Below are 25,966 nucleotides of genomic sequence, written 5' to 3' on the forward strand. Positions count from 1 at the left end.
TACAGGTTTAATTGCACTTTATTTTCCAAGAAGTGAAATGCAAAGCCCTCAGGCGCTCTATCTGTAATGGGGAACAAGAAGTGGAACAGGTTAGTATGAGCAATGATCTCCCTAGGGACACTGCATGGAGGGGGCCAGAGGGCACATCAGGGCACTGACAGAGCAGCACAAGGACCCCAGAAAATCCAGTCTCTAACACCTTCATGATCAGCACTGAGCAACTCCCAGGAAGCCCCAGCTCAGGTCACCCTGCATGGTGGCTGGCAGACTTTGGTCTCTGCCCCACTTTCAACTGCGTTTGGCAAGTTGTGGCACTGAGGGTGTGGCACAGGGACCTGTCACACACCTCAGCAAGAACACCCAGTGCTCTTCTGTGTGTTTTCCTCCCAAGACATCACCTCTAGGAGAACACAGATCTAATTCCAGTCAGAGAGTGGAGAGGCAGTTGTAGAAACTAAACCATTGCATTAGTAGAATTAGTTTAAGTCCTTTCATTTTATTAAGTGAAGGGGTTTATTTGTTTTAAAGACTCCTGGGGTAAAGGGCTGCTGGGGTCAAGTGTGTTAGTGCCTATGAGTGGAGAACAAAAGTGCTGTGAGAGCCCCAGGCTATTTGCCCAGCTCTGTCCTTCTTCCTTTCCCCTCCTGGTCCCCTCAGAGTGCAGGGTGACACCCCAAAGTGCCCAGCCCAGCCCGGGCTTGTGTCCCACCCCCCTCTACAGTTTTAACTTGTGCTGGGATGGTCTCACGTTAACAGCAGCAGAGCCAAAGGCACAGGATAGGGGCTGGGCTGTGGGGAAGGACTTCCCAAACAAGCAGCACATCCTGGAGCTGTGCTGCTGCTCCCACAGGGAAACACAGCCCAGCAAAAACCACAGCAGCTCTGGCACGGGAGAGGAGCTGCCTGTGAGTCTGAGTGGCACAGAGCAGGGACTGAGCTCCTTGCAGCACCCAGCACTGCTCCAGCCCTGCTCAGGCACTGCTCTAACAGAGCCCCAAGGCCCAGGACTGCAGCTCCAGCAGCACCTGTGCCCACCTGAACCACCTCAGCCCCCGGGGCTCCCCAGGCTGCCTGTACAGAGCCAGTGGCTCACAAGGAACACCTGACTGGGATTCCTGGGGGAATCTCCAGCAGCACATGGCTCAGACACAGTAGGGAGAGGGTGCAGCATCCCTGAGAGCCACCCTGGGGACTAAGAGAAATATTCCAAGGAATTCTTCACTGGGGAAGGAGATTTTAGTCTGATTTTTTAACAGGCTGTTGCCACTGCAGGGTCCTGCCAGTCTCAGTCTGCTGCAGCACTTCACCAAGTACCTATTTGCATAAAGTTTGAGGTTAATGAATCCAGGGCTCAGCAGAGGGGGACAGTGGTGGGACATCCAGTGGGACTGGCTGGCTCCTGCACTCAACCCAACCCCCAAGTGTTTGGCAGCTCAGAGCAAGGGGGCTGAGCACCCACGAGTGCAAACAGAGCCCCTGCTGCCACCCCCATCCACCTGCAGGACAAGAGCCTGGGAAGTCCCTGGTCATTCCCAATGTCCCACAGATGCAGCTTGCCAAGGGCTCAGAGCACGAGAAGACGCTGTGCCCAGAGGAGAGAGCTCAGCAGCCACATCATCATCCCAGCCAGTCCAGGTCATCGTCATCATCGTCACCGAAGAGCGGCGCGGGAGGAGGACGTCCCTTCATGCTCTGCAGGGCACACCAGAGGGAAACTGGTCAGGCCCAGCAGCTTCCTGGCCTTTCATAATTGCTACACAAACTGCTCTGAAATCTCTGCCAGCTTGAAGGAGCTGGGAACAAGAAGCCTCATTACCCAAGTTTTTATTTCTCACATGACGGCTTAGTGTTTAGATTAGGTTTAGATTAGATACTGGGAAAAAATTCCTGATGGAAAGGAATGTGAAGCATTGGCACAGCTGCCCAGGGCAGTGTGGAGTCACCATCCCTGGAAGCGTTCAAAAAGTGGGTGCATGTGGCACTTGAGGACATGGTTCAGTGGTGAGTGGTGCTACATGGATGGTTGGACTTGAGGATCTTAAAGATCTTTTCCAACCTTAAGGATTTTGTGGTTCTATGATTCCAGGAGCTGCTTAGAGACTAAAAGGGATTGGAGAGGGGCCAGACACTAAAACTCTGCAATTAACCTGGCAAGCCCCACTGCTTTCATGCCAGCAGGAGTTTGTCACCACTCCCTCAGCCAAGCCAGCCCTTCCCAGCTCAGTCACCAAGCCCAGATACTCCTGATTTACACAGGGAATGGATGGGAAGCTCTGAGCTCAGCCAGGCCCCCACTGCCAGAGGGAAGATTTTGCAGACAAGCTACAGACCATGCCTCAACCAGAGCAAAGCCCCGAACACCCAAACACATACCACTTCCTCCTCATCTTCCTCTTCAGAGGGAACTCGAGGCTTCACTGCTTTAGGAGATGGTGTTTCAAAGAAGTTGTCATCCTCAAAGAGGCTGCAAGGAGATAAAGAATGAACAGCTTGATCTCAGAGGATGGGATTTGCTTTTACAAGCTCTGTCACAGAGAGATGGAAAAGCTTTGTCACTGAGAGAAACCTTTAAGGCAGGTACTGTTCACCAGGGCAGGGCAATTCTGGGACCTGGCAGGTACCAGGACCAGACTGTACATGAACTGCCCACTCCCCTGGGAATGTTCTCCTCTGCCTCCACCAGATGAGGCTGCTCCAGGGATATTCCCAGTGAAATGTGCCCCAGGCAGCCTGTCTGTGCCACCCAGTGCCAGCACAGTGAGGCAACTGCAGCCCCCAGCCAGTGCTGTCCTGCAGCAGGGACACTCCTGGAGCAGGCTCTGGGCCTGCTGGTGCCCCAGCCAGCCCTGGCACCCAGCACAGCTCACCTGGAATCTCTGTGCCTGGGGCTGGAGCCCAGTGCCTGCAGTCCTGGAGTTTCTCCCAGTACAGCTGAGGCTGGCTGTGCTGTGCTGGACACTGAGGCAGGTTCCTGCTGGCAGCCAGCTCCATCCCATGGCTCTGTGACACTCCCTTCCTCCCCATTCAAGGGAGGAGGCTCTAAACCTCCCCCAGCCTCCTCTGCCTTCTGCTCCCCAGCTGGATGTGCTGAATGTGCTGCCACATCCACTTCTCCTGGCTTGGCTTCTGGAACAGAAGGTTCTGCAGCTTCTGCCTGCAAAGACACTGCAGAGGGACCATGTTCTGGGTCAGCTTTCCTGGTGGGAACACTGTCCAGCCTCTGCTCCAGCCCAGGAACAGGCTGGTCTGCAAGGACAGGTCCCTTCTCAGGCTCCAGGCTGGATTCAGCTGTGGGAGGGAGAGGCTCCTCCTGGACCTTCTCTTCTTCTGTCACCTCACTGCTCTGTGTCCCCTGCTCCTCCTCAGGAGTTCTGGGCCTGGCAGAGTGAGGAGCAGTCTGGCCTTCCTGCTCAGACTGCAGGGAGCCTCTGGCTGCTTCCCCAGGATCAGCTGGGGATGCAGTGCTCTGTGCTGGGCTGTGCTGCAGGGGCTCTTCGTGGTCAGTCTTTGCTCCAGGGGATCCTTCCTGTCTCCCTGCTCCTGGGCCAGATTCCCCATTTTCAGTGCCATGATCTAGTTTCTCCTGCTGCCTGTTGAGCAGCTGCAGTGTCACAGTCTGAAAAAAGGATTAGAGAGAACACTGGTTACACCCTAAACACAAACCATCCCAGATCCATGTATCATCTTTTACCAGGGGTCTTTGCCACCCACAACAAATTCTCCTTCAGTTATTTCAGTCTCCCAGCATAGATTTGTGGTTTGGCCCACAGCTCTCTCTCCTCTCACTCCATCACCTCATGTCTGTCACCACTGTCATACCTTGATAGTGGTCATGACAAGCCCCAGGACTGTCCTGCCACTGTACATCTCATCCAGCTCAAATTCACCCCGAAGAGACTGAAACACACCATTCATTATCTTCTTGACCTGCAAAAGAGCAAGACAGGAAACAAAGATACAATTCATTAGCATGTGAAGCATTGCACTCATCAGGCACTTCTCCAGGGGAAGGAACAATAAATCCAAACACACAAACATGGTTTTTCAGATAATTCACTTTTGAAACCAGAAATTCTCACATCAGGCCACCTTAATTCAGAACCATTCTGTATGCACCAAACCCATCCTTCCCAAACTGAGGCAGGTTGCACAAAGCCAAAGCAGACTGGCACTTACTACTTATTTTGGTTTTTAAATCCAAACCTCAAATCTAGAGTTTTAACAAAAAGAAATAAAAATCAGGCAACAAAGTGGGCAGTAGGAAGATAGAGTGAGGCTATTTACAAGGGCATGTAGTGACAGGACAAGGGGAATGGGTTTCACACTGCCAGAGGGCAGGGTTAGATGGGATATTGGGAAGAAATTCTCCCCTGTGAGGGTGGGGAGGCCCTGGCACAGTGTGCCCAGAGAAGCTGTGGCTGCCCCTGGATCCCTGGCAGTGTCCAAGGCCAGGTTGGACAGGGCTTGGAGCAACCTGGGATAGTGGAAGGCGTCCCTGCCCATGGCAGGGGGTGGAACTGATGGGCTTTAAGGTTCCTTCCAACCCAAACCAGTGTGTGTGACTGTGATTCTAGGATAAGATCCCATCCTTTCTTTGTCTGGGGACTGTTAATACAAACACAGTGCTCTGTGGAGAAAGTTCTATTTTTCCTTCTTATGTCAGTTCAAAGAGAAATCATTCAAGGTAAATGCATTTGCTTAGGAAGAAGTACTGCAAAGTCAAGCTCACCTGTTCAGTGAAGTCTGCAGGGGAAGATCCATGCTGATCCTTCTGCAGGGCTTGGATCCTTTCCTCATAGCGAGCCTTCAGCACCACCACATCTGCCTGCAGGGCTGAGTACTGCCAAGGGAAAGCCACCCTCAGAGCAGCTCCTCACACCACAGCCTCACCTGGATGGGTGCTTGGGGAGGGTTTTAGTGAGGCACAAACTCTGAGTGCAGTTTTAAGCAGGGCTTTGATACTGCCACAAAACACTTGGGTGGAAGCAACAACACCAAACTAAGGACACCCAGCCCAGCCTTGGAGAGTCACAATTGTGTCATCAGCTCCTCAAGTGCCACCAAGAATGGGTGGGTGCAGCATTACTGAGACCCCAGTGATTTCAGGGCTGGCTCTCATCACTGGACCTGCTCAGATTTGCTGGAAGCCAAGTGAAATTATTCCTTCCCTACCATATTCTGGAACTCCCATCCTTCTTGTGCTGCACTAGTCTGCACTCCAGTTCCCATCCAGCTGCTGTGTTATTCCCTTTACCTTCTCTTGGATAGGCTCCAGTTCCTCCAAACGTTGCTGAACCTCAGACAGTTTTTGCTCTTCTGCTTTTTTCGACTGTTTGAGAGCCATGAGCTGAAACAAGAACCAGAGCAGGTACAGCCCCTGGCAGTGTCACCCATTTCAAACAAACAGTCTCTGCTCACAAACAGCCCCTCAGAACAGTGCAGATGTTGTAGAGCTGTTGCTGTAGTTCAAGGCTGTCAGAACCTTGGCTCTCCCTCCATGAGCCACCAACCCAACAGAACAACTGCATGTGCAGATGGCTGAGATCAAGCTCCAGAACAGGCAAGAAATGAGAAAGTGAAGCCCCAGTTAGGTGGGAGAAGACTGTTGGTTACAGTTACTGGTATTTACTGCTCCATGTTAGCAATAAAGAACAGCTCTTTACCTTCTCTTCCAGCTGGGCCACCTGCTGCTGCAGGGAGTCCCTCTGCTCACACAGCTCCTGGCACTGCCGGCTGTGCTGCTCCTTGGCTGAGGCCAGGGCTCGCTCACATTTGGCTTCACACTGGGATTCCAGCTCTGCCTGGATCAGTGACAGCTGGGAGAGAGACAATTAGCAACACCCACCCATGATCTGTGCACAAGAGGTGCAAGCTTAGGGCTGGACACACACACAGGGTGCCACCAGCTCCTGCCCACACCTCTCTCTTCAGCTCCAGCCACAACCCCCCAGGCTGGCCAGAGGGCTCAGACTTCAGACCTCTTGGCATGTTTCTAAAGAACCTTTCACTCCTCAGAAGTCCCATGTTCTTCTCTCTACTACAAGCTCCACTTGGAGCCTCTCCTTTCCTCAGTTTGACATGAACCACAAATTCGAGCAGGTAATGCTTTCATTCTTCCCCTACCTCAGCACTTCCACATTATTTCCCTCCTGTAGGTTCTCACAAGCCTTCCAGACCTGGAGCAGCAGCTCCCCTGACTCCTCACCTGCTCTGCTGCTGCCTGGTCAGTCGAGGTCCGAGCCTTCTTCAGGAGCTGCCGGAGCTTGTCCAGCTCCTGCTGGTATGACCTGCGGATTTCTTCCATCTCTTCCTCAGCCTGAGCTCTCTCTGAGAGGGATTTCTTCTTCCTCTCTGCAAGATTCTGCAATAAAGAACATGACACAGAATAGGCCAGACTGCACCAAAGCAGCTTCTCTTCCTTGAGCAGAAAGCTTCTTCAAGCAGTGAACTTCATCACTTGAAATCAAGCTGAGGTTATCGCAGCAGTAGGAAGGTTGACATTACTGGGTAAGACATTAAATAAATAAAACCCACATAAGCACAAGGGATCTCCCAGCCTGCAGATGAGTCAAGATTTAAGTAACTTACATATTTAAAAGCAAGAACCTTTGGTTAGCCTTGGGTTAACCTTCAGTAAACAACCTCCACCTCTGCTGCTGGCACTGGACATACCCTTTCCAGAGTCTCCTTTTCCACTTTCAGGTCTGTCAGCTCTTCCTCCAGTGCTGCAATCTTCATGTCCAGCTGTTTGCGGCTCTGCTTCTCAGCCTTGAACCTGCTCTGAGTGTCCTGAGAGGCTTCTTGGAGCTCTGCAAGCAAACCACACCTCCCTGTTTGGGTGATACTCCCATTTCAGGGCAGCACATTTGGGGGCTGCTGGGAACAGGGTCTCTTGCCCAGGATGTCAACAACTCTGCTTGTGCCTGCAGTGGGGACTAGAATTTATCAAGAGCAGCCTGTTCCAGTGCTTTGCAACCATTTCTGTGAAGACATTTTTCCTGATATCCAAATCTAAAACTTCCCTGGCACAGCCCGAGGCCGTTTCCTCTTGTTCTTTGTTCTCTGGGAATAGAGCCTGACCCTCCCCTGGCTGCCCCCTCCTGTCAGGAGTTGTGCAGAGCCACAAGGTCCACCTGAGTCTCCTTTTCTCCAGGATGAGCTCCCACAGCTATTCCTGGTGCTCCAGACCCTTCCCCAGCTCCATTCCCTTCCCTGGAGTTGCTCCATCCCCTCAATGACTTTCTTGTCATGAGGTCCAGAACTGACCCCAGGATTCAGGGTGGAGCCCCACCGGTGTCCAGCACAGGGGAATGAATGAATTCCTCAAGTTTTAGCTTCACTGGCTGCTCCACAAGACGTTGGACACAAAAGCCAAGAGACTGTTCTACAAAAGGCATCCCTGTAACAGGATGGTTTTGTTTGTTGAGCCATCCCACTTTCCCTTTAGTGGTAACAAGGATGCACATCCTTCAGACATTTCAGTGCATCCATCTTTCCATACCCTGTGACTGATCCTAGGGAAAGCAGGAATAAATACCCCAGAAGACAGGAAAAACCTATGATTTATAAAAGAGGAAAGAGCCATGAAGGAGCTCTCAGGGGACAGGCAGGAGCAGCCTCACCTGCCACCTGTGCCTGCAGCTTGTTGAGCTGTGCCTCCTGTCTCTCTGCATCCTGCACAGCACAGGAGAGCTGCTTCCTCAGGTCCATCTCCTTCTTCTGGTGGGCAGTGAGCTCCAGCTGCAGCTGGGAAACCTGGGCTGTGGCAGCTGCCAGCTCCTCTGCTACCTTGGCCTGGAGCACAGAACGGAGCAGGGGAAGGAAAGGGAAAGAATGGATGTGTGAGGAAGCAGCAAACTCAGGAAAAGGGCTGCAGGCCTTATCAGGGAAGACATCTCCAAACGAAGAGGCAGCAATGACTTTTTTGCCATGTCAGTTTTGTCCAGACTGGCTAGAAACTTGCATGAGGCCACCAACAACCTCATCACCACATCAGTTCAACTCAGTCAGTTTTCCTGAAAAAGTTCAATGTGTTTAAGCCTAGTACCAGTGCCTGGTGGCTCTGCTCAGTTTTCAGGCTATGAAAGCATCTATTTGAGTAAAAAGCCTGGGCTCCAGAATTTAAGTGTCTTCCATAAGCTTGCAAATCACTGAAGAACCACATAAAATACAGGCTTGTGCCAGCCAAAAGAGCACCTTGTCCCCAGAGCACACAGCCTGAGGTCACCTCAGCTGCCCACAGGGCAAGGCTGGCATTTCCCAGCAGTCCTCAGTCACTTGCGGATCTGTTTAGATTTAGTATTGCTGAGAGTCAGCGACTCATCTAAAACCAGGCACTAGCACAGCTTGTTAGACAACTTGGAAACAATGTTAGCAGGGGCTCAAGGCATCAAGACAGACACAAAGTCCCATTCCCCATCTCGTTGAGTGACACACAAAGTTCAGAGGGTGCTCTGCAAAGACAGAACTTGCACAGGGAATCCCTAAAGAGCTTCCACACCTCTGTCTACTTTGATATTCCCAACAGACTTTTCACATTCTTGTAAGAGGTGAGTTCAGGAGAACTAGATTTTTCCTCTGCTTTATCCCCCTGAGAGAATTCCCTCCAGACTAGGAACAACACCTCCTGGCAGAGAAGAGCAGCAAGCAAAATTGTTCCAGTTATGGTGAGGATGAGGATGTGATGACCTGGAGGGCTGGAATACCACACCACTTGTTTTAAAGAGGAGGCAGCATTTCAGATAGTGGCTAAAACCAGATTTGCTTTCCTCTTATGTTTCCATAAATGCCCCACTGCTCTACTAACTCCTGGCATGCTAAAACCAAATCCCATGGCATAGCTAAAGCACATCTAAAGGTTATTTTAACCCTGGCCTCTGTCTTTAATGGCAAATAAAGAAAACAAAAATAGGAAATCCTATGACAGGAAATGTTACTAGACAGGTTTCTACAGAGGATGCTTCATGTCCATGGCTCAGCTCCAGCCTCCAGCTTTCAGGCACCAAGAATCAGACCTGTATCTGCTCTGACAATGATCCTGTTCTCCCATGAGGAGTGGAACAAGCAGCAGTGTGACAGAATTCCTGCAAAGGGCTCCCCAGGAAAGAGGGGACCATTGGGGAGACACTGCCAGCTCTAAAGCCCTTTTCCCAGTGACAGGTCTGTGCTAATTCAAGCTCTGAGACAATTCTTTTCATGCCAATCAGTTTCTAGTTCAAGAGGAAGCTGGGCTGGCACTACCTAGGGCACAACCATCTACCACCTACACAGTCAGCAGACACTGCCTCACCTGGTCCCAGCCCCGATCCACTGGCAGCATGTGCTGGGAAGAGAAAGCAGCGACAGGAAACAGGAAGGGTTAAGAACACGACTTGAAAGGCAGAGGCATTCATCAGCAGAAATGCAAAATGCTTCATAACAGGAGCCTAAGGCATGCCAGAGAAGCCTTTAAATTACTCCAAGAACTGTAAAAGCTTAGACAGAAATAAGTAGTGAAGCCTGATGTGAAAAGAATGGCACTAAAGGCACCCTTAGGGTATGTTACACACCAGGGGTGGGAGCATTCCTGTGTGTGACCTGCACTGGAGAGGTGGGGAATTACTTATTCTTATGACACACAAAGCCTTCCCCTAAAGCTGGGACTTGCTCTGCCAGGGCCAAAGATCTATAACCCAGAACAGTGAGTTACCAACACCTCAGTGATCCAGGGTACAACCAAATACGTTGTGAGTCTCTCTCTGGAAGTAAACAATAGATAAAATAACTTCAAATTACTTTCCCTGAGGATTCAGTGAGTGCAGCCCCAGGGCAAGCTGGGTTAGATAAAAGGAAGAGGAAGGAATACCAACCTTCACAGTTACTGTCAATACTCTCACAGAACCAGGGGGAATCTTCTCCCAGTGCAAGTCAGGGCTTTCCTGCTCTGGCCTGAAGCCTGTTCAGGTAACATCATCACCTAGCCAGTGCCTGCTCAGTCAGTGGGTCCTACTGAAGATGAGGCCCAAAAGACTCCTAAAGATCTTATACTTCCAAAACATGATTCCTCCCTGTGTTACTTATTGGGCAAGCAGGATGCTGTCCTCCTTGAGAGAAAGGAATTTAATTTATTATTTCAGTCTGACTTATTCCTGGTTAGAATCTCTTACACTCCTACATATTGTGGGTTTGCAACCTGGGCTGGGAGTGGAAAAGCAGCCCCCCTTCCCTGTCTGCTCTCACCACTATCAGCCATTCACTGCTCTGCTCTTTACACTTTGAAAAGCTGCAGTTTTGGTCATTTTCAGGTGCACCAAGTTATGGTTCTCACACAGAGGAAGCATTTGTCACCTCCCATTTGAACTGGAGACACAACTCAGCAGGGGAGCACAGTGCAAGAGTGAACTTGGTGTAATTTAAGAAGCCAGTGCTTGAGAAAGCAGAGCAGGCACCATGCAATGGCAGAGCCAGAGCAGCACACCTGAGCTAGGCTGGCCTGCAGGGATTATTCAGGAGATGCAGCCATGCATAAATGCATTTCACTGGTTTGAAAGCTATTTCCCAATAGTCCCTTCCATAAAAGTGCAATGTGTTACTGGGAGAAAAAAAAACAAACCAGCTTTTGATTAGCATTAAAAAAGCACAAAAGTGCAACGAAGAAACTCCAGTAGAAAGTAATTTTTCTTATATATATGTTCACTCTGTGTCAGTTAAACAGAAGGAATAAAGCTTCTAAAACTGTCAGTGCAACTAAATAACTGAAGTATTTCCAACCGACAAACCCTGTGATACACAATTCTTCAACAGACTGGCTACATTTCTACAGAGTTAACAATAAATCAGACACTTTTCTACAAGATAAAAATATTGAAGTTATCACAGCATAAAATGGTTATATCCTCTATGATGCTTTTGTCATGAAAGCCATCAAAACATTCAATTTTTTTTCTCAAAACCAAGTTCAGAGCAGCAGTTGCCTTCTAAGAAAACTGCCTTAAGCCTTGACTAACAAGGCCTCAGCTTGTTTTAATGCCACAAGCCTGGCTTTGTTCATGCCACCATTACCTTCTCCTGTTCTGCATGCAACACTCTTGCCTGTGTGTTCTCATTTGTTGTCTGCAGCGAGTGGTTCCTCTGCTCCATCAGCAGGTTACTCTGCTCCACATATCTGTGAACAGGGAGACCCCATGAGCACTCCTGGAAATACAGGACTGGGAGCCAAAGGCTCAGACAGAAAAGGTGACATTTCAAAGCACATTCATGCCAAGTCCCAGACAATTTTGCAGGATGTGCTGCACTAAGAGGCTGATCTCAGGGGGGTAGAAGAGCTGTGCTTGGCACAGCAGAGATTTTATCAGCTGGGAGAAGTGTTTTACCTCTCTAGGAGTACCTAATGTTCCTATCACCCACTCAAGAGGTTTGATAACTTGGTATCAGCTGAACTTCACCAGGGACACCACATCCCCTACAATTTCTTCCATTTTACTAAAAAGCTAACAAAATTAAAGCAACTCCCAGAAGCAGGGCAAGTGTGCTCAAAGACTGCATGGGGGATTTTCTCTCCTTTTACACATTCATGTTTACTGTAAATCAGAGTTTTGGGGGATAAGCCCTGCAGAGAAGGGGTAGGGAGAATCCCCACACTTTTAGTACCTTAGAAAAATATTTAAAATATCAGAATATGGTTCTCTCCTAACAAAAAGTCCTCAGAGTCTGGAAATGCAGTGAAGCTCCCACCCCTTACCTCTGGTTGCGCTCAATCAATTCACTGATCTTCTCATTCTGCTCCTCAATCCGACTGCTCTTCTCAAATATCTCCTGCTTCAGTCTCTCATTCTCCTAAAGCACAGCTCAGCATGAATATTCAGCTGACTCAGATTTCCTTGCAGCAGTTCCTAAAGCTTTGTTTTGAACAGATGCAGGACAGTGAAGAGCCCAGGAAAGCACTGTGCCACATTTAGCAGGAGTCCTGGCACTGCACAGTGGCTGCCAAATCACAATCTAGACAATATTGTGTCTTGTTGACTTTTTTATCCACAAACCCCAAGATTTTAAAGCTGCTGTTTGGAAAGCCTTCAAAGCATAAAATTAAGTAGTGAACACCAGAAGCAGGTGGTTTCTACAACACAGCTGTGAAAATGTTCTGATGGAGGTTAAATCCATAATGGTTTGAGAAGCTGAACTTCTCACCCACAAACCTTTTGTCAAGGCTTATTAAACCCCAACAACTTTGGCTCAGAAAGTACCCAAAACCGCAAATGCTGATAGAAGCCCTTTTGGAGAGGGAAAGAGGGATGGAAATTATTGTGAGTCTCATTCTCATTTTGGCCATGCAAAACCAGAACACATTGGTGGCTGGACATTGGCTCTCATTAGGAAGAGCACTAACAGGAGTGCTCTAATAGCCCCAGCTGGTGAGGGAAGGCAAAGCAGGCTGGCCATGCTCACCTGGATGATGCGCTGGATATTGCTCATGATCATGGAGGCTTCCATGGTGACAGAGGAGATGCCAGGCAGCAGGGAGCTGTTAGCAGTGCTTTGCTTCTTCAGCTCCTCCACCTGCAGGGATGAGCCATTTTTATGCCATTTGAAATAAATTTCCGGGTGCAGGTAAGAGTCAGACATGTGCAAAGAGAATTTTCACTGTTCCATGTGCCCAGCTGCGGGGAATCGGCTACTGAATGAACTGTGACTCCTCCCAAAGGGCAGGGAATCCCTCCACACAATGCCTCATATGATATTCAAGACACTAAGACAGCATCTTTCCCCAAGCCTACTGTCCAAAACTTTCCCCTTCAGCTTTTTCACAGTAGCTGAACTGCTACCACTTCAAGGTCTGATCATATTTGAATTTTACTCATTTACCATATCACTTCAACTTAATGCAGGCATTGAAATAGAGCCAGCTGCTCTCACTACACCTGGAGAGCAGTAGTGTCATGAACAGGCCATACCTTGGCAGCCAGGTGATCCATTTTATCCACCACTTTGCTCACAGCCAGTCGGATTTCAGTGTTGTGCTGCCGAGCTTCTGTCATCAAAAAGGAAGTGACATCTCCAGGTGCTTGAGGGGAAAAGAGAGATTTACACTGACGAGGGGAAATACCTGCATAGACACAGCAAAAGCTTGGCAGCATGCAGCTTGCCATCAGGAAAGCCACTCTGCCCAGAAATAAAGGAATTTTTTCCAAAATATATTTGGAAAATTAATAATGTAGGTATTTCCAAAATAACCTGAACAGGCAGGTTGATGAGTGCAGGAAATTCTTGAGCCACGTGACAGCTCAAGTCAACAAGAGCAAAGCCCCCAGACACAGCAGAGCAGGAGAGGCACAATCAAAGCAGAGGCACACAGAAAGGCACAATCAAACCACAGCAATGAAGGTCAGCTTCTGAAACTGCTCAGAAAAAACATGCTCCAAGCAATGCTCAGCTACACTCAAGACTCCACCAACCAGGAGGACTTAAGTGGTTCTTTAAACGCCTTTAGTCATTCATAACTTGTGCCTTTTACACTTCAATTCTTTCCCTGGCTGGTAGGAGGCTGGTTACTATTAGAGTTTTATTTATAACTGCAAGCACCAACTACCAAATTCCTTTAGCAACACACAGTCTTGGGAAGACACAGAAATTCCAGCCCCTTCCACACTGCACAAAGCTCCTTACAGTAAGAAAGAGATGGGTATTAACTGGGAAATGTTTGCCCCAGTTTGGTATTAAAAAATAAACATTTGTCAAACAGCACAGTGCTACCATTGCTACTAAATCATCACTAGAAACAGTTTACTGCAGTATTGCTGCCCTCTGAGCAGCAGGTACCTTTTAAAACATACCTTGGTAAGGGGCAGGATACATCTGACCCACAGGCTGGAGTTGAGAAGCAGATGCAGCAGTTTGGGGGTAAGCAAATGCCATTCCTGGATATGCCTTGCAGGACAAGTTCAGTAGGTTAGAATGTGTTTTGGTATTTCCCCATGTCCTCATAGTCCCATATTTTAAGCCCAAGAGCAAGAAGGATGTTTGGAAAGAAAAAAACCCCAAGAATTAAGGAGTTGGAAAGTAAAAATACACAACAGTCATTGTGTAAGGAAAATAATACTCTTCTTTTGAGGCTTAGATACGTGTTCAAGTTAGCACAGCTCAGTTCTCATTTTCACTCTAATTTAAGCAAAACCATGTTATCCTACATTTGTGAGAGTCAGAGATCAGCATGCAAACTGCTCCCTCTGAAGTTCTGCTAATTTGAACACAAAGCTATTTCCTAAAAAGAGCTCAAAAAGCACAACACTATTGCAACTTTATTGCTCATTGCCCAAGTACTTGCAACTTTTTATTGCATCCACTACAAAACCAGGTATTAACAAAGGCCTAGTCCATCCTTAGCTCAGGAATCCATCATAAACAGAAAATTAGCCCTTTTTCATTAAATTCTAAGAGGCATGTGATGAAAACCTGAGAATGTTAAAGAGCCACAAAAAAGAGCCTGGAATTCTCATCCTTATGTGAAAGTCCTTGCTCCCAGCAATGGAGAAGACAAAAAGACTCAGGAAAAAGGGCAGAAGTGCCAATATTCTCCTTGATCTCATTTTGGTACCTGAAAGCCCTGTGCTCCTCCAGGCAGAGCTGAGTGGGGCTGGATCGTTGCAGGAATTAAAGCAGCAGAAGATACTGAGGGTGCAGCACCAGATGCTTGAGGTACTGAAAAGGAAGAAATAAATTCAGCATGCCATAAAGCAGGTGTAATAATTTAATTCACCTAGTGTGAAATAGAAAAAAAAATAATTAAATATACAAGTTTAGCAAAAGCCTGTCTGCAGCTTTGTGAAAATTAAAACTAGTCAAGCAAGAGAAAAAAGATCAAGGAGAGAGTAACCTTTCAGAGAAATCCCACTTCTAGCTACGTTTAAACCTCTTTTCATTCAAACAGAGATAGCTCTGAACTTTATTGACACAAGGTGTGATTCAGACTGACTCTGAAGGCTGCTCAGCTGACCAGCAGCTGATGTGACCACTCCATCATGGGAAGGCACATCCAGCCCTCTACTGCCCTTTAACTTGGATTTCCATCATTCCTAAAAGCTGCTGTTCACTGGGAAAGGATTTGTAACATTCCAGTCACAAATCCCATGGCCTAGAAATCTCAGTGCACAGTGACACAGCAGCTCAGGGACAGTGGCTGCTCTTCCTCAAGCACAGGACCACAATGAAGAGACACTCCAAGGATTCAGTCTTGTGCTTCATGGATTAGTGGCTTGATTGTGGATCAGCAAGCCTTATCAGAAGCTATCAGTTTGTATTTCAGTTCCTAAAAGGAGTCCTCTATTCCCACATGGAATTCCAAGTGGGTTGGGAGTGCAGCAGCTCCCCAGCACATTACCTTGTGTAGACACTGTGGGCAGCACTGCCTGAGCTGGCTGGGAGGGTCTTGTTAAAGCCACTGGCTGCGTTGTCCCTCTCAGAGTATTTGGATCCTAAAAAACAGTTCTGCATGTTACAAGAAACACTAAAGAACAAGCCAACACTCTGAGCCCAAGGTCAACAAGGTGTTATCCCATGAACCCAAGTGGAACCTTTCTGTCACATACCCAGAGCAGACTTTCCCTGGACAAAGGAAGAGCCACTGCTACAGATTCCACTTTAAGCAACCCCCAGCGTAGAAGAAGCATCAGAAGAGTCACACTGCTGTGACTGGTACCTCTATTTCCGAGTCACTGGAGTCAAGCTGACTGCCAGCTGTCCCAGCAAGAAAAGGCAGCATGGGCTGTCCCATTTTGGCCATCCGAGAAATCAGCTTTGCCTTTGCTACATCTGGGTTCTAAAAGAAACATTTAATTACTCTCCCTTTGTCTCAGCCCAGGTATTACAGACACTTCTAAATCTCTGACTTAACTATGATTCAACTTTTTAATGACTGTGAAAATCTACTCTTCAAGCACACAAGGTAGCATCAGGATTTGTTAAGCTGCCTTGTTTAATATGTCCTCCTTCTGAAACGACAGTGCTGTCATGACAGAAAACTCTGTCCCTGCACAAAACAGCAACAAGAAAATGTGTGAATTCAGGAAGCTGCTTAGCAGCTTCTTCTATCTTGAGGCACACACACAAAGTCTTCTCACATAGCTATATAAACTTATCCTGAATGTCCCAATTACTCTTTGTTATCCATTTTAAATTTGTCCATTCATCCCAAAAGACTTGCAAACACTGACACAGTCAAAGTCACTTTGCATTCAAGAGTGGGAAATGGGACTGGGGTTCCCCAGGTCCTGGTAATCACAGAACCATTAAGGTTGGAAAAGACCTCTCAGGTCATGAAGTCCAACCATTAATTCCACTAAAAACAAGCCCCTAATCTGCTGTAAGGTGAACATTCCAGTGCCTTGCTTGCATGATGCTCACTTTATCTTCAGCAGTTGTCAATGCTAAAGTGAAACCAAACAAGCTTCCCTACTCAGGTTTCAAATTAGGAAAAACTAGCACTTACTGCAAGCTGCTCACTGATGGAGTTGGACTTGGCCCGAACAGCTGGCTCCCTGCAAAGCCAAACAGGGTGCAAATTAACCAAGAGGAAATTCAGGATACAACACTCTGGATTTCTAGATGCTGTCAAATACACCTCTCCCTAGGAAAGCTGTTTTCTTACATTGTGAGCATTTTTGTAGCCTACACTTCTGGGAGATCCTTTGCAGTGCTATCTGTAGGAATGTTCAATCCCACTATGGCCAAGTTCCATGGGAACAGCTGATTATAGACAGATGATTTGTTGATTGCTGTAATGGGCACATTCTGGTATAAATAATTTTAACCAAGTCCAATAACAAACTACTTATGACAAGAACAGCACGCACTTGGGTTTCATAAAAAGGGTTACTGACCCATTTAAGGAACAGAACGTAAAATTGTTAAGGTTGGGAAATACATCTAAGGTTGAGTGCTGGGTTAGTTTAGCCACTAACCCAGCACCAGTATGTTCACCACTAAACTATGTCCCCAAGTGCCACATCTGCATTTTTTTAACACCTCCAGGGATGGTAACTCCACCCTGGGCAGCCTGTGCCAATGCCTGACCACTCCATCAGTGAAGGTTTTCCTAATAAACCTCATAAACCTCCCCTGGAGTAAATTAGGGACCATTTCCTCTCTCCAATCACTTGTTACCTGGGAGAACAACCCAACCCCACCGGGCTACACCCTCTTTATAGGGAGTTGGAGAGGGTAAGAAGGTCCAAACTGATGACAACAATGCCAGCTGAGATGAGCCAGCTGCTACAGCAGCACCCACACAGCTCAATCACCCTGGATCTCAGGAATGCTGGAGAGGTATGACTTCCTTCACTGCAGTCCATTCCAGCAGCTTTAATCTGGAAGCCAGCACTCAAGCAGATAATTCCTGCAAGTCCTGTCAGCAGGCACTGCTCTGCCTCATGGAGGGCACTGAGCTGGCACACAGATGCCCCACATTTGCCAAATGACATGTTAGGGCAGCACTGTGTTGACGGACATCACCATCCTGAACACAGGAAGTTATTTAAACCATGCTGCTTCTTACCCAGGCTTGGGAGGGATGGTAGAGGGAGGCAATAAACCCGTGTCTGAGGAGAAGCCATCTGAGCTGGGAACTGGAGAAGGTGCAGCAGAATCCCTGGAACTCACACTCAGTCCATCTGAACCAGAGCCCTCCTTTGCCAGCTTCACCTTAAAAAGCATGTTGGAAAAAAAAGTGTTTTTCTGGGTTCCTTGTAAACATTTTCATCAACTTGTTTATTTGTGATGCCACTCCGTGTGGAGCTTCTGCACTTCCAAGGAAAAGCAGCCAGAGAAGATTCAGAGCTGGAGAAGCTGAGTCTTTACATCCTCTCATTCCTCCCCCAGTATTTTGTTTTCCCAAGTGACTCACAAATAAGACAACTAAAAGATCCCAAGACAGTTACAACAGACAAACAGCCTTGAGGGATTTTCTGGGTTTAGGGCTCTGTTTTGGGTTTGTTTGTTTGTTTGAATGAAAGATACATATCTCACTGAGGTTTATAACAGTTTCTGAGCTGGAGTTCTCACACTAACAGCAGGTTCCCACCCTGTAGTCACAAAACAGATGTAAAGCAACCGTTTGGCAGGAGACACTCACCCGCCTGACCTCCACCTCAAACACCAAAGTGGAGTCTGGAGGGACACGACCAGTCACCCCCTGAGCCCCATAGGCCCAGGCTGGAGGAATGATGAGCAACCTTCGCCCTCCTTTCTTCATTCCCAGCATTCCTTCTTCCCAGCCCTTTGGTTTGCAGAGGCAACAGAAGAGAAAGCAACAGTTTGATCAGTGACATTAGTTTCATTACCCAATAAAGATAACTTCAGGCAGATTTCAAAACACATATACAGAGATTCTTGCAAAATCCTATTTCTTTCCAGTGTGAAGCAATAAACCTTTGTCTTGCCACCAATCATAACAGCCAGTTGTAAATTCCAGTGTCAATTTAAGACTAAAGATGCAGCTCCACCACACAGTGGTGACCTCCCTCAGCATTCTGGGGAAGAACTGCAACTCCATGTCCCAGAGATTAAGCTTACAAAGCACCCAAAGATAATAGGTGTAACAAGGGACATGAAGTCAGAGCTATGCAAACTGCCCAGGGGATGCCAGGACTGAAAAAGGTGGCTTTAACAATCAGGAAAAATTAGTAAGATACAGGAAAAACAAATAAAGTAGACAAATAGCATATCTGCAATAAAGGACAACTTGTAACAGGTCATCTATGAATTATACAGGTCATACATGAATTATTCAGGTCATGGAAGTGACCTGAACAAAAGCATCTCTGACTCAAAACCTGATTTTATGGGATAACGTAAGGGAGTATCACACAACCTGGATGAAAAATTATTTCCTTTAGAAATTGGGTTCCCCAAGAATAAGGGGATGATTAAGTGACTTCCAGAAAAACAAAGACAATAAACCACCAGCTCCTGAAAACAGGAAGCTCCTTTTTTACCAAAGAGGACAACTCCTGTCTAACATTGGTGTTGAAAAGGAGACTGGGCTATATTGTGCAAATTAAAAAGAAAAAGCTTGAGTGAATCACTGTTGCAGAGATTTTGCTAATAAATGAAACAGAAATACCATGTATGAATCCTGGACAAGATCTGCAGTAATTCAAAGCTCTGAGACTTCAATTATTATAATGAAAGTGCCAGAACTTGTACCTTGATGACCTTTCCAGATCCCAGCTTCAGGCGCAGCAGCTTGTCTTTGTTAACATTAGAGTCAAACACCTGGAGAGTTCAACAAAGACACAAAATACACAGATTTCCCAACTGTTTCAAGATTCTAATGCTATTTTATGCATTTCACACTCTTAGAATCTCTGGTTATATGCTATTTCTCATCTCACTCCCACCAAAATTAATTCTCAGCCTTAAGGCAGAGCTTTAGTCCATTTCCTGAAGTATAATTTCAAGGAGTAAATGACAACTGGAGACTCAGACTTTAGATCTGCTTCAGGACAAGAGTGGGTCACACAAAACACGTTAATTATTCATGTGTGAGAGTGCCCATGGAATTTAAAAGCATTTCTATCAGTTTCTCCTGAACAATAATGGAAGCATAGAAACATTAAGGCTGGAAAAGCCCTCTTAAGAAAACCAAGTCAAACCATCCCCCAGCACTGCCATGTTCACCACCAAACCCTGTCTCAAGCACCCCCTCCAGACAGTTTTTGAACACTTCTAGGGATGGCAATTCCGCTGCTGCCTTGGGCAGTTGTGCCATTACTCAATAACCCTTTCAGTGAAGAACTTTTTTCCTAAATATGCCAGAATGCCTTATTATTCTATAGGCAATACATATGAGCTCACTTAAAGTGCCATAAAATGCCCAAAAATATACCTTTAACATCAATACTAATACTATGCTAGATGTGCAGCTTCCTTCCAGGGCCTGTCACACTCAGCATTAGGAGGTGGCAGAAATGGCTTTACCTGTCCAAGCCCATTGTTCTGGAACAGCCATCCTGTATAGGCAACCTCCAGGGAGTCTCCTCCTTCCACTCCCTGCCCTTCTCCAAGGAGCAGATCCTGGCAGAGGACTGAGTCCAGTGCTGGGGAGCTGTTGCATTTGGCAATGCAAACCTGCAGAGGGAAAGAAATCCTGTCAGTGTCTCTGGCCATTAAACCATGCTCCACTCATCACAAATCTGATGCACTCCTTGCTCAATCCCACATTAGAAATGCAGAGCATTCCATGTCTCCTTGTGCTGAATTTTGCTGATTAAACACTCTCTGCTCTACAGAACCATTAATATGCAGTACTTGAGAATCTTGATCAAAAATCCTGTGAGAGCTAATAGGCTACCTGCCCCTAAGAGATTTGTTTTAATGGACAAAACTCAGGGCAGGCTCCTCTCAGATCTCTCCATCACAGCCATGTAGATACTCCAAGCTGAACTTCAATGAAAACAAAACTTGATTTGCCCCTGTTGTAAACAACCCATCAAGGGCTACCTGGCCCAGAGGTGAGCAGTTACCTGCTTACTGAAATCCACTGCTGCCTTTTCTGACTCAAACATGATGGACCAGTTTTGCCTCTGATCATCATAGAAGGTGCTGTAATTGTTGGGCTGAACCTGTGGGAAAGGAAATCAGTCCTATCTTAGGCATTAAAGGATGCATTCAACTAAACTAAAAATCCCACATCCAAAAGGAACTTAAAATAAGAGCTACTGAAATTAGGCAGGAAGAACCCTGCTGCTCTACTGCCCAAGTTCAGAATGCACAAATGAGCTCTTATTTATGTGCTCATTACCATGGAAGAATTATTGTAACTCAAATATATGTGCAAATATTAAATTCTTCATAAATGCTTCAGCTTGCACAAGAAGGTGAAACCTTTCAGAAACTTCTTTGAAGGCTGGTTCTTTGATATATACTGAGAATTTTTAAATGTAAATAATTTACATTTCATAATTTACTATATTTAGACTTCCAGAATCAATTGGAGAAGTCACTTCTTCCTCACTTCTAAAAACCCATGCCACCAGAAGTGACTACATAACCCATTAATTCTTCCAAAATGTGCTTATAAAACTAGAGAGCAAGGTCTAAGCTGGGACAGTAATTTCATTATTTTGGAGTGAAATTTCTATCTATCATACCAAGAAATTTGATGTCAGCTGATGACAAGCTAAGAACAGCAAACCAACACATCAATTTTCTGTAAAAATGACAGAAATCAACTTTCTGAGGGATCCCATTTTAGGGCTTACAATGCTCCAGATTGTTCTCAACAGCAGGAAAATGCTGAGTGTCAATTTTCTGAGAGAAAACATTTCCTTGCTGTCATTTCCTTCTGCTTACTCACTTGTACTCTGTCAGACACTTCACAACAAATTCTCAGCAAAAGGGATTTTGCTGGTTTTATCCATCACAGGGCTGCAAACCCCAAAACACCTCTGTGAGCAGAGGTAATAATTTACCTCCTACAGGGGCCTTGGTTATGAAATCTCCTGAGGAGGTGCTCTGCAAAAGGCAGCTGTCACAGCCTCTTGTGCAATACATGAGGAGAACAGTCACTGTGACACCTTTTGCTCTGTCAGATGTTTGATCTCAAAGGTTATAAGCCAAGGCTGAAGGAGGAATTTTAGAGCCAACCTTGTGTTTGCTGTGATCAACAAACGCTTTTTCTAAGCCAGAGTCTCACCGTGAGCACGAAGCCTGGGTGGATCCTTGCAGAGGTGATCTGCTGCTGCTGACTGATGTAAAGGAGGATCCTGTACTGGATTCCACAAGGAATTGGCCAGGGAAAAAGAACAAAAAGCAGAAACTCAACATGTCTTCAATTCTAAAGCAGTTTGTCAAACTGTGAGCCCAAGGCTCAGTATTAATTTGTCCAATATAACATAATTAACACAGTTTTGTGACATCTATTAAAACTGGCCTATTTTCAAGGGTTTTTATTTAGCTGCAGCGAGCAAGCAAGTGAAACTCATTATTTTGTAATAAGCAGGATGCTTTAACAAATTCCACATTTTTCACAGTTACAGTGGAAAAAGATGGTGCAGAAACCCTTCAAGATATAAAACTCACTACATATAAAACAATCACAGTCATTTAGGTTGGAAAAGATCTTTAAGATCATTGAGTTCAATCACTCCCCCAGCACTGCCAAGGTCACCACTGACCCATGTCCCCAAGTGCCACATCCACATGGCTTTTAAATCCCTCCAGGGATGGGGACTGCACCCCTGCCCTGGCCAGCCTCAGCCAATGCCTGACCACCCTTTTGGGGAAAATTTTCCCTAATATCCAACCTAAGGATGTTTGTGTGTATAACTTTTTTCCTTTACATAAACCTGTTGACATGTCACCAACTGCACTAGAGGGAGTTTTCCAAGTATGAAAAGCCAAAATATAATATTCTATTGACATATTTGGCTCTACTACACATAAATCTATAAAGGAAATGTGTTTTCCTTTGTGCACCTGCACTAGACACAGCTCAGTGAACTGGGAGTGACCCACTAACTGTTCCCAGCAGGATGTGATATGACACAGGCCGCCTGAAGAAGGCTGGTTTAGCTTCCTCCTGCACTCCCTGTCCTCCCCAGCTCCCCCAGAACATCACAGCTCAACACTACCCAGATCACTGAGTCAGGAATTTACTTTCCAAACTAAGATTTATTTTGTTCTTGCCAAAGCAGAAGCAACTTAGTGAGACATGAATTAGAAACTGGGAGATATGAAACATCATCGATACCACCATCAAGGATGGATGAGAGTTTTCAACACACAAATTTTAAACACAGGAGTTTACTGGGCATCTGAGCTCTGTGTAGTTTAAGGAACACTTGGGAAGGAGAGATATTTTTGATACCAAAAAAAGAAAACTTAAGCAAAGCTTCTCTGTACTGCTGGACAAAATTTTCCTTTATATCGATTTCCACATGCACAGATTTGTGATCCAGTTGTCAAAGACATCCTGAATAAATACCAAAACGACTTCCAGAAATACTGCAAACTATTTCAGGCACAAGTTGTTAAGAGATATTACAACCTCATGGACTGGAAAAATAAAGATGTCACCAAGGTGGATGGCTAAGCCCTAAGAATACCCAGGAGGCAGAAAGGCAGCAGGGGAACAGCATCCAAAGCAAAACATCCTGGAGAACTCAGACAAACACCATCTCACACCAGTGAGCCCTCAGCATGACAGAGTTAGAGAAGGAAGTGTTTCTCACCTCTTTGGCAGCGTGGTTCCCCACTACAGCTGCTCCATACTTGCCTTGCTTCAAATACTGCCCATTTGTACTGAAAGACAAGGGAGACATTCAGCTGCAGAACCATCCCTAACTCAGAATTCTACTTTTGCTGAGTGTTAATTCTTTAGAGTTCAGGTCCCTTTCCTCAGGGCTAAAATGTCAGGCAGCCTTGCTTAGCTTAGAGACACTCCTGCTGCCCACAGGCAAGAGCACACATTGTGGAGTGAGTTGAAAACTGCTCTTCCCACAGATCCAGGGCAGAAGAGTTTTTCCATGATGGCCAGCACCACACAGACAGTTTTAGTGCTCTCACTCTGCTCATGCCTCAATTCCCCATGCATGAGCCCCAAGGATCTGACAGAGCCACCTGAAGCAGTGCACATGTCAGCCCAGGCAGGACAGAGCTTCCAGCAACAGCCAAACTCAGAACTTGCCCTTTATCTCAGAACTGCAGCGCAGCAACTGAAACTCTTCTGGAGCAGAAACTCGCATTGACTCGCAGCATTTCTACATTTCTACCATGCAGACATGTCTGAAAACAGCTATCTCTTCCCATTTACCCACAAATATCTGCCCTCTAGGATGAGGCACACAGACTGCCCCAGGCCATGCACAAGTCACTTACTATCGATAGGCAAGCACGGCGGTGGCCACCAACACCGAGGGGGCTCCTGAGGCTGCCGGGGCCACGGGTGCCTTCTGGGCCTGGCCTGCTGGGGACAGAGATCAGGGACATCTGTCAGAGGTGCAGAACTGGCCAGCGGTACCAGCACCACACATTCCTTACCCCAGGGAAAAAGAATTCCAGTAGAAAATGACTAAAAAATAAAGACTTGTGTTCCAAAGTCACCAAAGGCCACTTGAAAACCCAGGTGTAGGAGGGCACTGGAGGACAACATCACTGAGGAAAACTCAGGGAATTATTTGCTCTGCTGTCCTTCACAAGGGCCCTTGTTCTCCCCACACACACGTGCTGCTGAGTGTATTCCCCACTCTCAAGCCCAGTTACTCACCAGCTGCTGTCTGACCCTTCTTGGGCTGCTTTGGTGCAGTGAACTGGAAGAATTCATTTCCCTGGCTTGAGACTGTTTGATCCAGGCCAAAGAGAGAGGCTAATCTGGCTCTAGAAAGACAAATAAAAGTATTTAACCTTATTTGACACGGGCATTATGGATAATGAATACCCTTAGTTAGAAGTTATATCCAAGTGTTTAGCAGCAATTTAGAAGTAAAAAAGAGCTGCAGCAGAAGTTGCTCTATGCTAATTAACCATTTAATTTTGAATAGGCAGAACTTTTAGAAGATGGTGTTGGGAAAGTGGGTACAATAGTGTTTCATTTCCTGAAAAATCGACTGAAGGTATAGAAACTGAAACGATACAAAAGAGAAGTTACTATGAAGCAATGACTTTGAAGCTTCAACATAGAATAGTTGATTCTTACAATACCCAAAAAGATAAGTGACAAGAGAGAAACCACAATTCAGCTCCTGAAATTTTTTTCTTTAAATGTTCAGGGAACACATTGTTCCATGAAGTTCTAAAATGTCAGAAGCTCTCCCAGCTACGGGCAGAGGGTGTAACACTGAAGGTTATTCTTTCAAGATATGGTGTTTGCAGTTTCACCGCTTCAAGGCCAGTGAGGCTCAACCTGTTCCTGGTATCAGGGGACACGGGAATAATTCAAACAAAGGATGACACCACTGTCAGTGAATCTGCAGCAATTTATGTGACATGCTTTACAAAATAACTAAGTTTTCAGAAAAGACAGAAGATAAGTTTAGAAGTGCTATTAAACAGAAGTTCCTGGAAGGGGGTGAGGAGTGCACAGAGCTGGAATTTCAGCTGCGAGGAGTCCTGGAGCAGCAACAAGTCAGCGATATAAAACCCTGGCTGTGCTACACACGCACACGATACAAGCGGAACCCTGGTGCACAGCTGGCAGGATGCACCGGGGGTGGCACAGCCCCGAGCGGCACTGAGGGAGCTCCCAGCCACACCTGACTGCAGTGACAACACCGATGGCTCCGCCCGGCCCCTCCGTTACCGGCAGCGACCCCCGAGCGGCGCCTCCCCTCCGGGAGGGGCTCCCCGAGCACGGCGGGGTCCGGCGGCTCCCGGGGGGCTCTGAAGCCCCAGAGCCCCCTGCCCCGGGCACACCGGGGGCCACACCGAGCCCCGCCGGCAGCCGGAGCCCTCCCGGGCTGTCCCCGCGCCGCTCCAGCAGCGGGACGGGAGCGGGCAGTGCCCCGGCAGCACCCCAGGCAGGAGCGGGCAGTCCCAGCCCCGGGCCCGGCTGCACAGCGGGCTGCCCGCCCGCCCCTCAGCGCCAAGGGCCTCTACCGGGGCGATGGCCCCACGGCCTGTCCCGGCTGCCGCGCCCTCCCGGCGGCGGGAAGGGGACCCGCCCCGCCCCCGGCGCTCACCCGCTGGCCGGGGACAGGAAATCGGCGTCGTCCTCCTCCGCCGCCCCGAACATCGCCAGCGCTCGCCGGGGCGGGGACGGGCGGGCGGCGGCAGCGCTTTACGGCCCGGCGGCACCGGCACGGCGCGAGGGGCGGGGCTTGGCTGGACACGTCACAGGGGGCGGGGCTGGGATGGCGCGGCGGAGACGCGAGGCCTCCGGGAAGAGGAGGGGGCGTGGCTTAGCGTGGAAGGGGCGTGGCGTAGGGAACGCGTTGCAGGGAGGAACCGTCACGGCCACGTTCAGGGGCGGGGCTTGGCGGTGACGTCAGAAGGCGGGAAA

General features: G+C 47.4%; 1 protein-coding gene across 4 annotated transcripts; it reads right to left on the reverse strand.

Annotated features, from left to right (window-relative positions):
* Positions 1 to 25,806, reverse strand: FKBP15 (FKBP prolyl isomerase family member 15). Of its 4 annotated transcripts, none has more exons than XM_085076436.1 (30): positions 25,647 to 25,806; positions 24,236 to 24,345; positions 23,848 to 23,932; positions 23,202 to 23,271; positions 21,665 to 21,739; positions 20,493 to 20,591; positions 19,948 to 20,097; positions 19,174 to 19,242; positions 18,101 to 18,244; positions 17,525 to 17,670; positions 16,460 to 16,508; positions 15,671 to 15,790; positions 15,353 to 15,446; positions 14,570 to 14,673; positions 13,809 to 13,902; positions 12,930 to 13,039; positions 12,424 to 12,534; positions 11,720 to 11,814; positions 11,041 to 11,143; positions 9,290 to 9,322; positions 7,623 to 7,794; positions 6,673 to 6,809; positions 6,206 to 6,361; positions 5,664 to 5,816; positions 5,255 to 5,347; positions 4,730 to 4,840; positions 3,820 to 3,927; positions 2,868 to 3,616; positions 2,374 to 2,464; positions 1 to 1,692 (listed from the first exon to the last, which is right to left on the reverse strand). In XM_085076436.1, exons 1-30 carry the CDS (start codon positions 25,697 to 25,699, stop codon positions 1,618 to 1,620), a joined length of 3,759 nt encoding a protein of 1,252 aa, XP_084932562.1. In that variant the 5' UTR covers positions 25,700 to 25,806; the 3' UTR covers positions 1 to 1,617. The 4 variants fall into 4 exon arrangements, with proteins under 4 accessions (XP_084932562.1, XP_084932561.1, XP_084932563.1 ...); XM_085076435.1 differs by having other exon boundaries at positions 23,848 to 23,935; XM_085076437.1 differs by lacking the exon at positions 9,290 to 9,322 and having other exon boundaries at positions 23,848 to 23,935.
* Between the last annotated feature and the right edge of the window lie 160 nt (positions 25,807 to 25,966).

The sequence above is a fragment of the Lichenostomus cassidix genome, chromosome 17 (assembly GCF_008360975.1).
Source record: "Lichenostomus cassidix isolate B80296 chromosome 17, HeHo_3.0, whole genome shotgun sequence".
Classification (NCBI taxonomy): Eukaryota; Metazoa; Chordata; class Aves; order Passeriformes; family Meliphagidae; genus Lichenostomus; species Lichenostomus cassidix.

Bases quoted from the DNA above. Each gene is read 5' to 3' on its own strand.
- FKBP15 (XM_085076435.1), bottom strand. From the start codon at position 25,699: ATGTTCGGGGCGGCGGAGGAGGACGACGCCGATTTCCTGTCCCCGGCC. The intron at 20,098-20,492 runs GTAACTGCTCAC...TTCCCTCTGCAG, and splicing joins CAGTGGATTTCAGTAAGCAG to GTTTGCATTGCCAAATGCAA. The intron at 3,928-4,729 runs GTGAGCTTGACT...GCTCTTTTGCAG, and splicing joins CTGCAGACTTCACTGAACAG to GTCAAGAAGATAATGAATGG.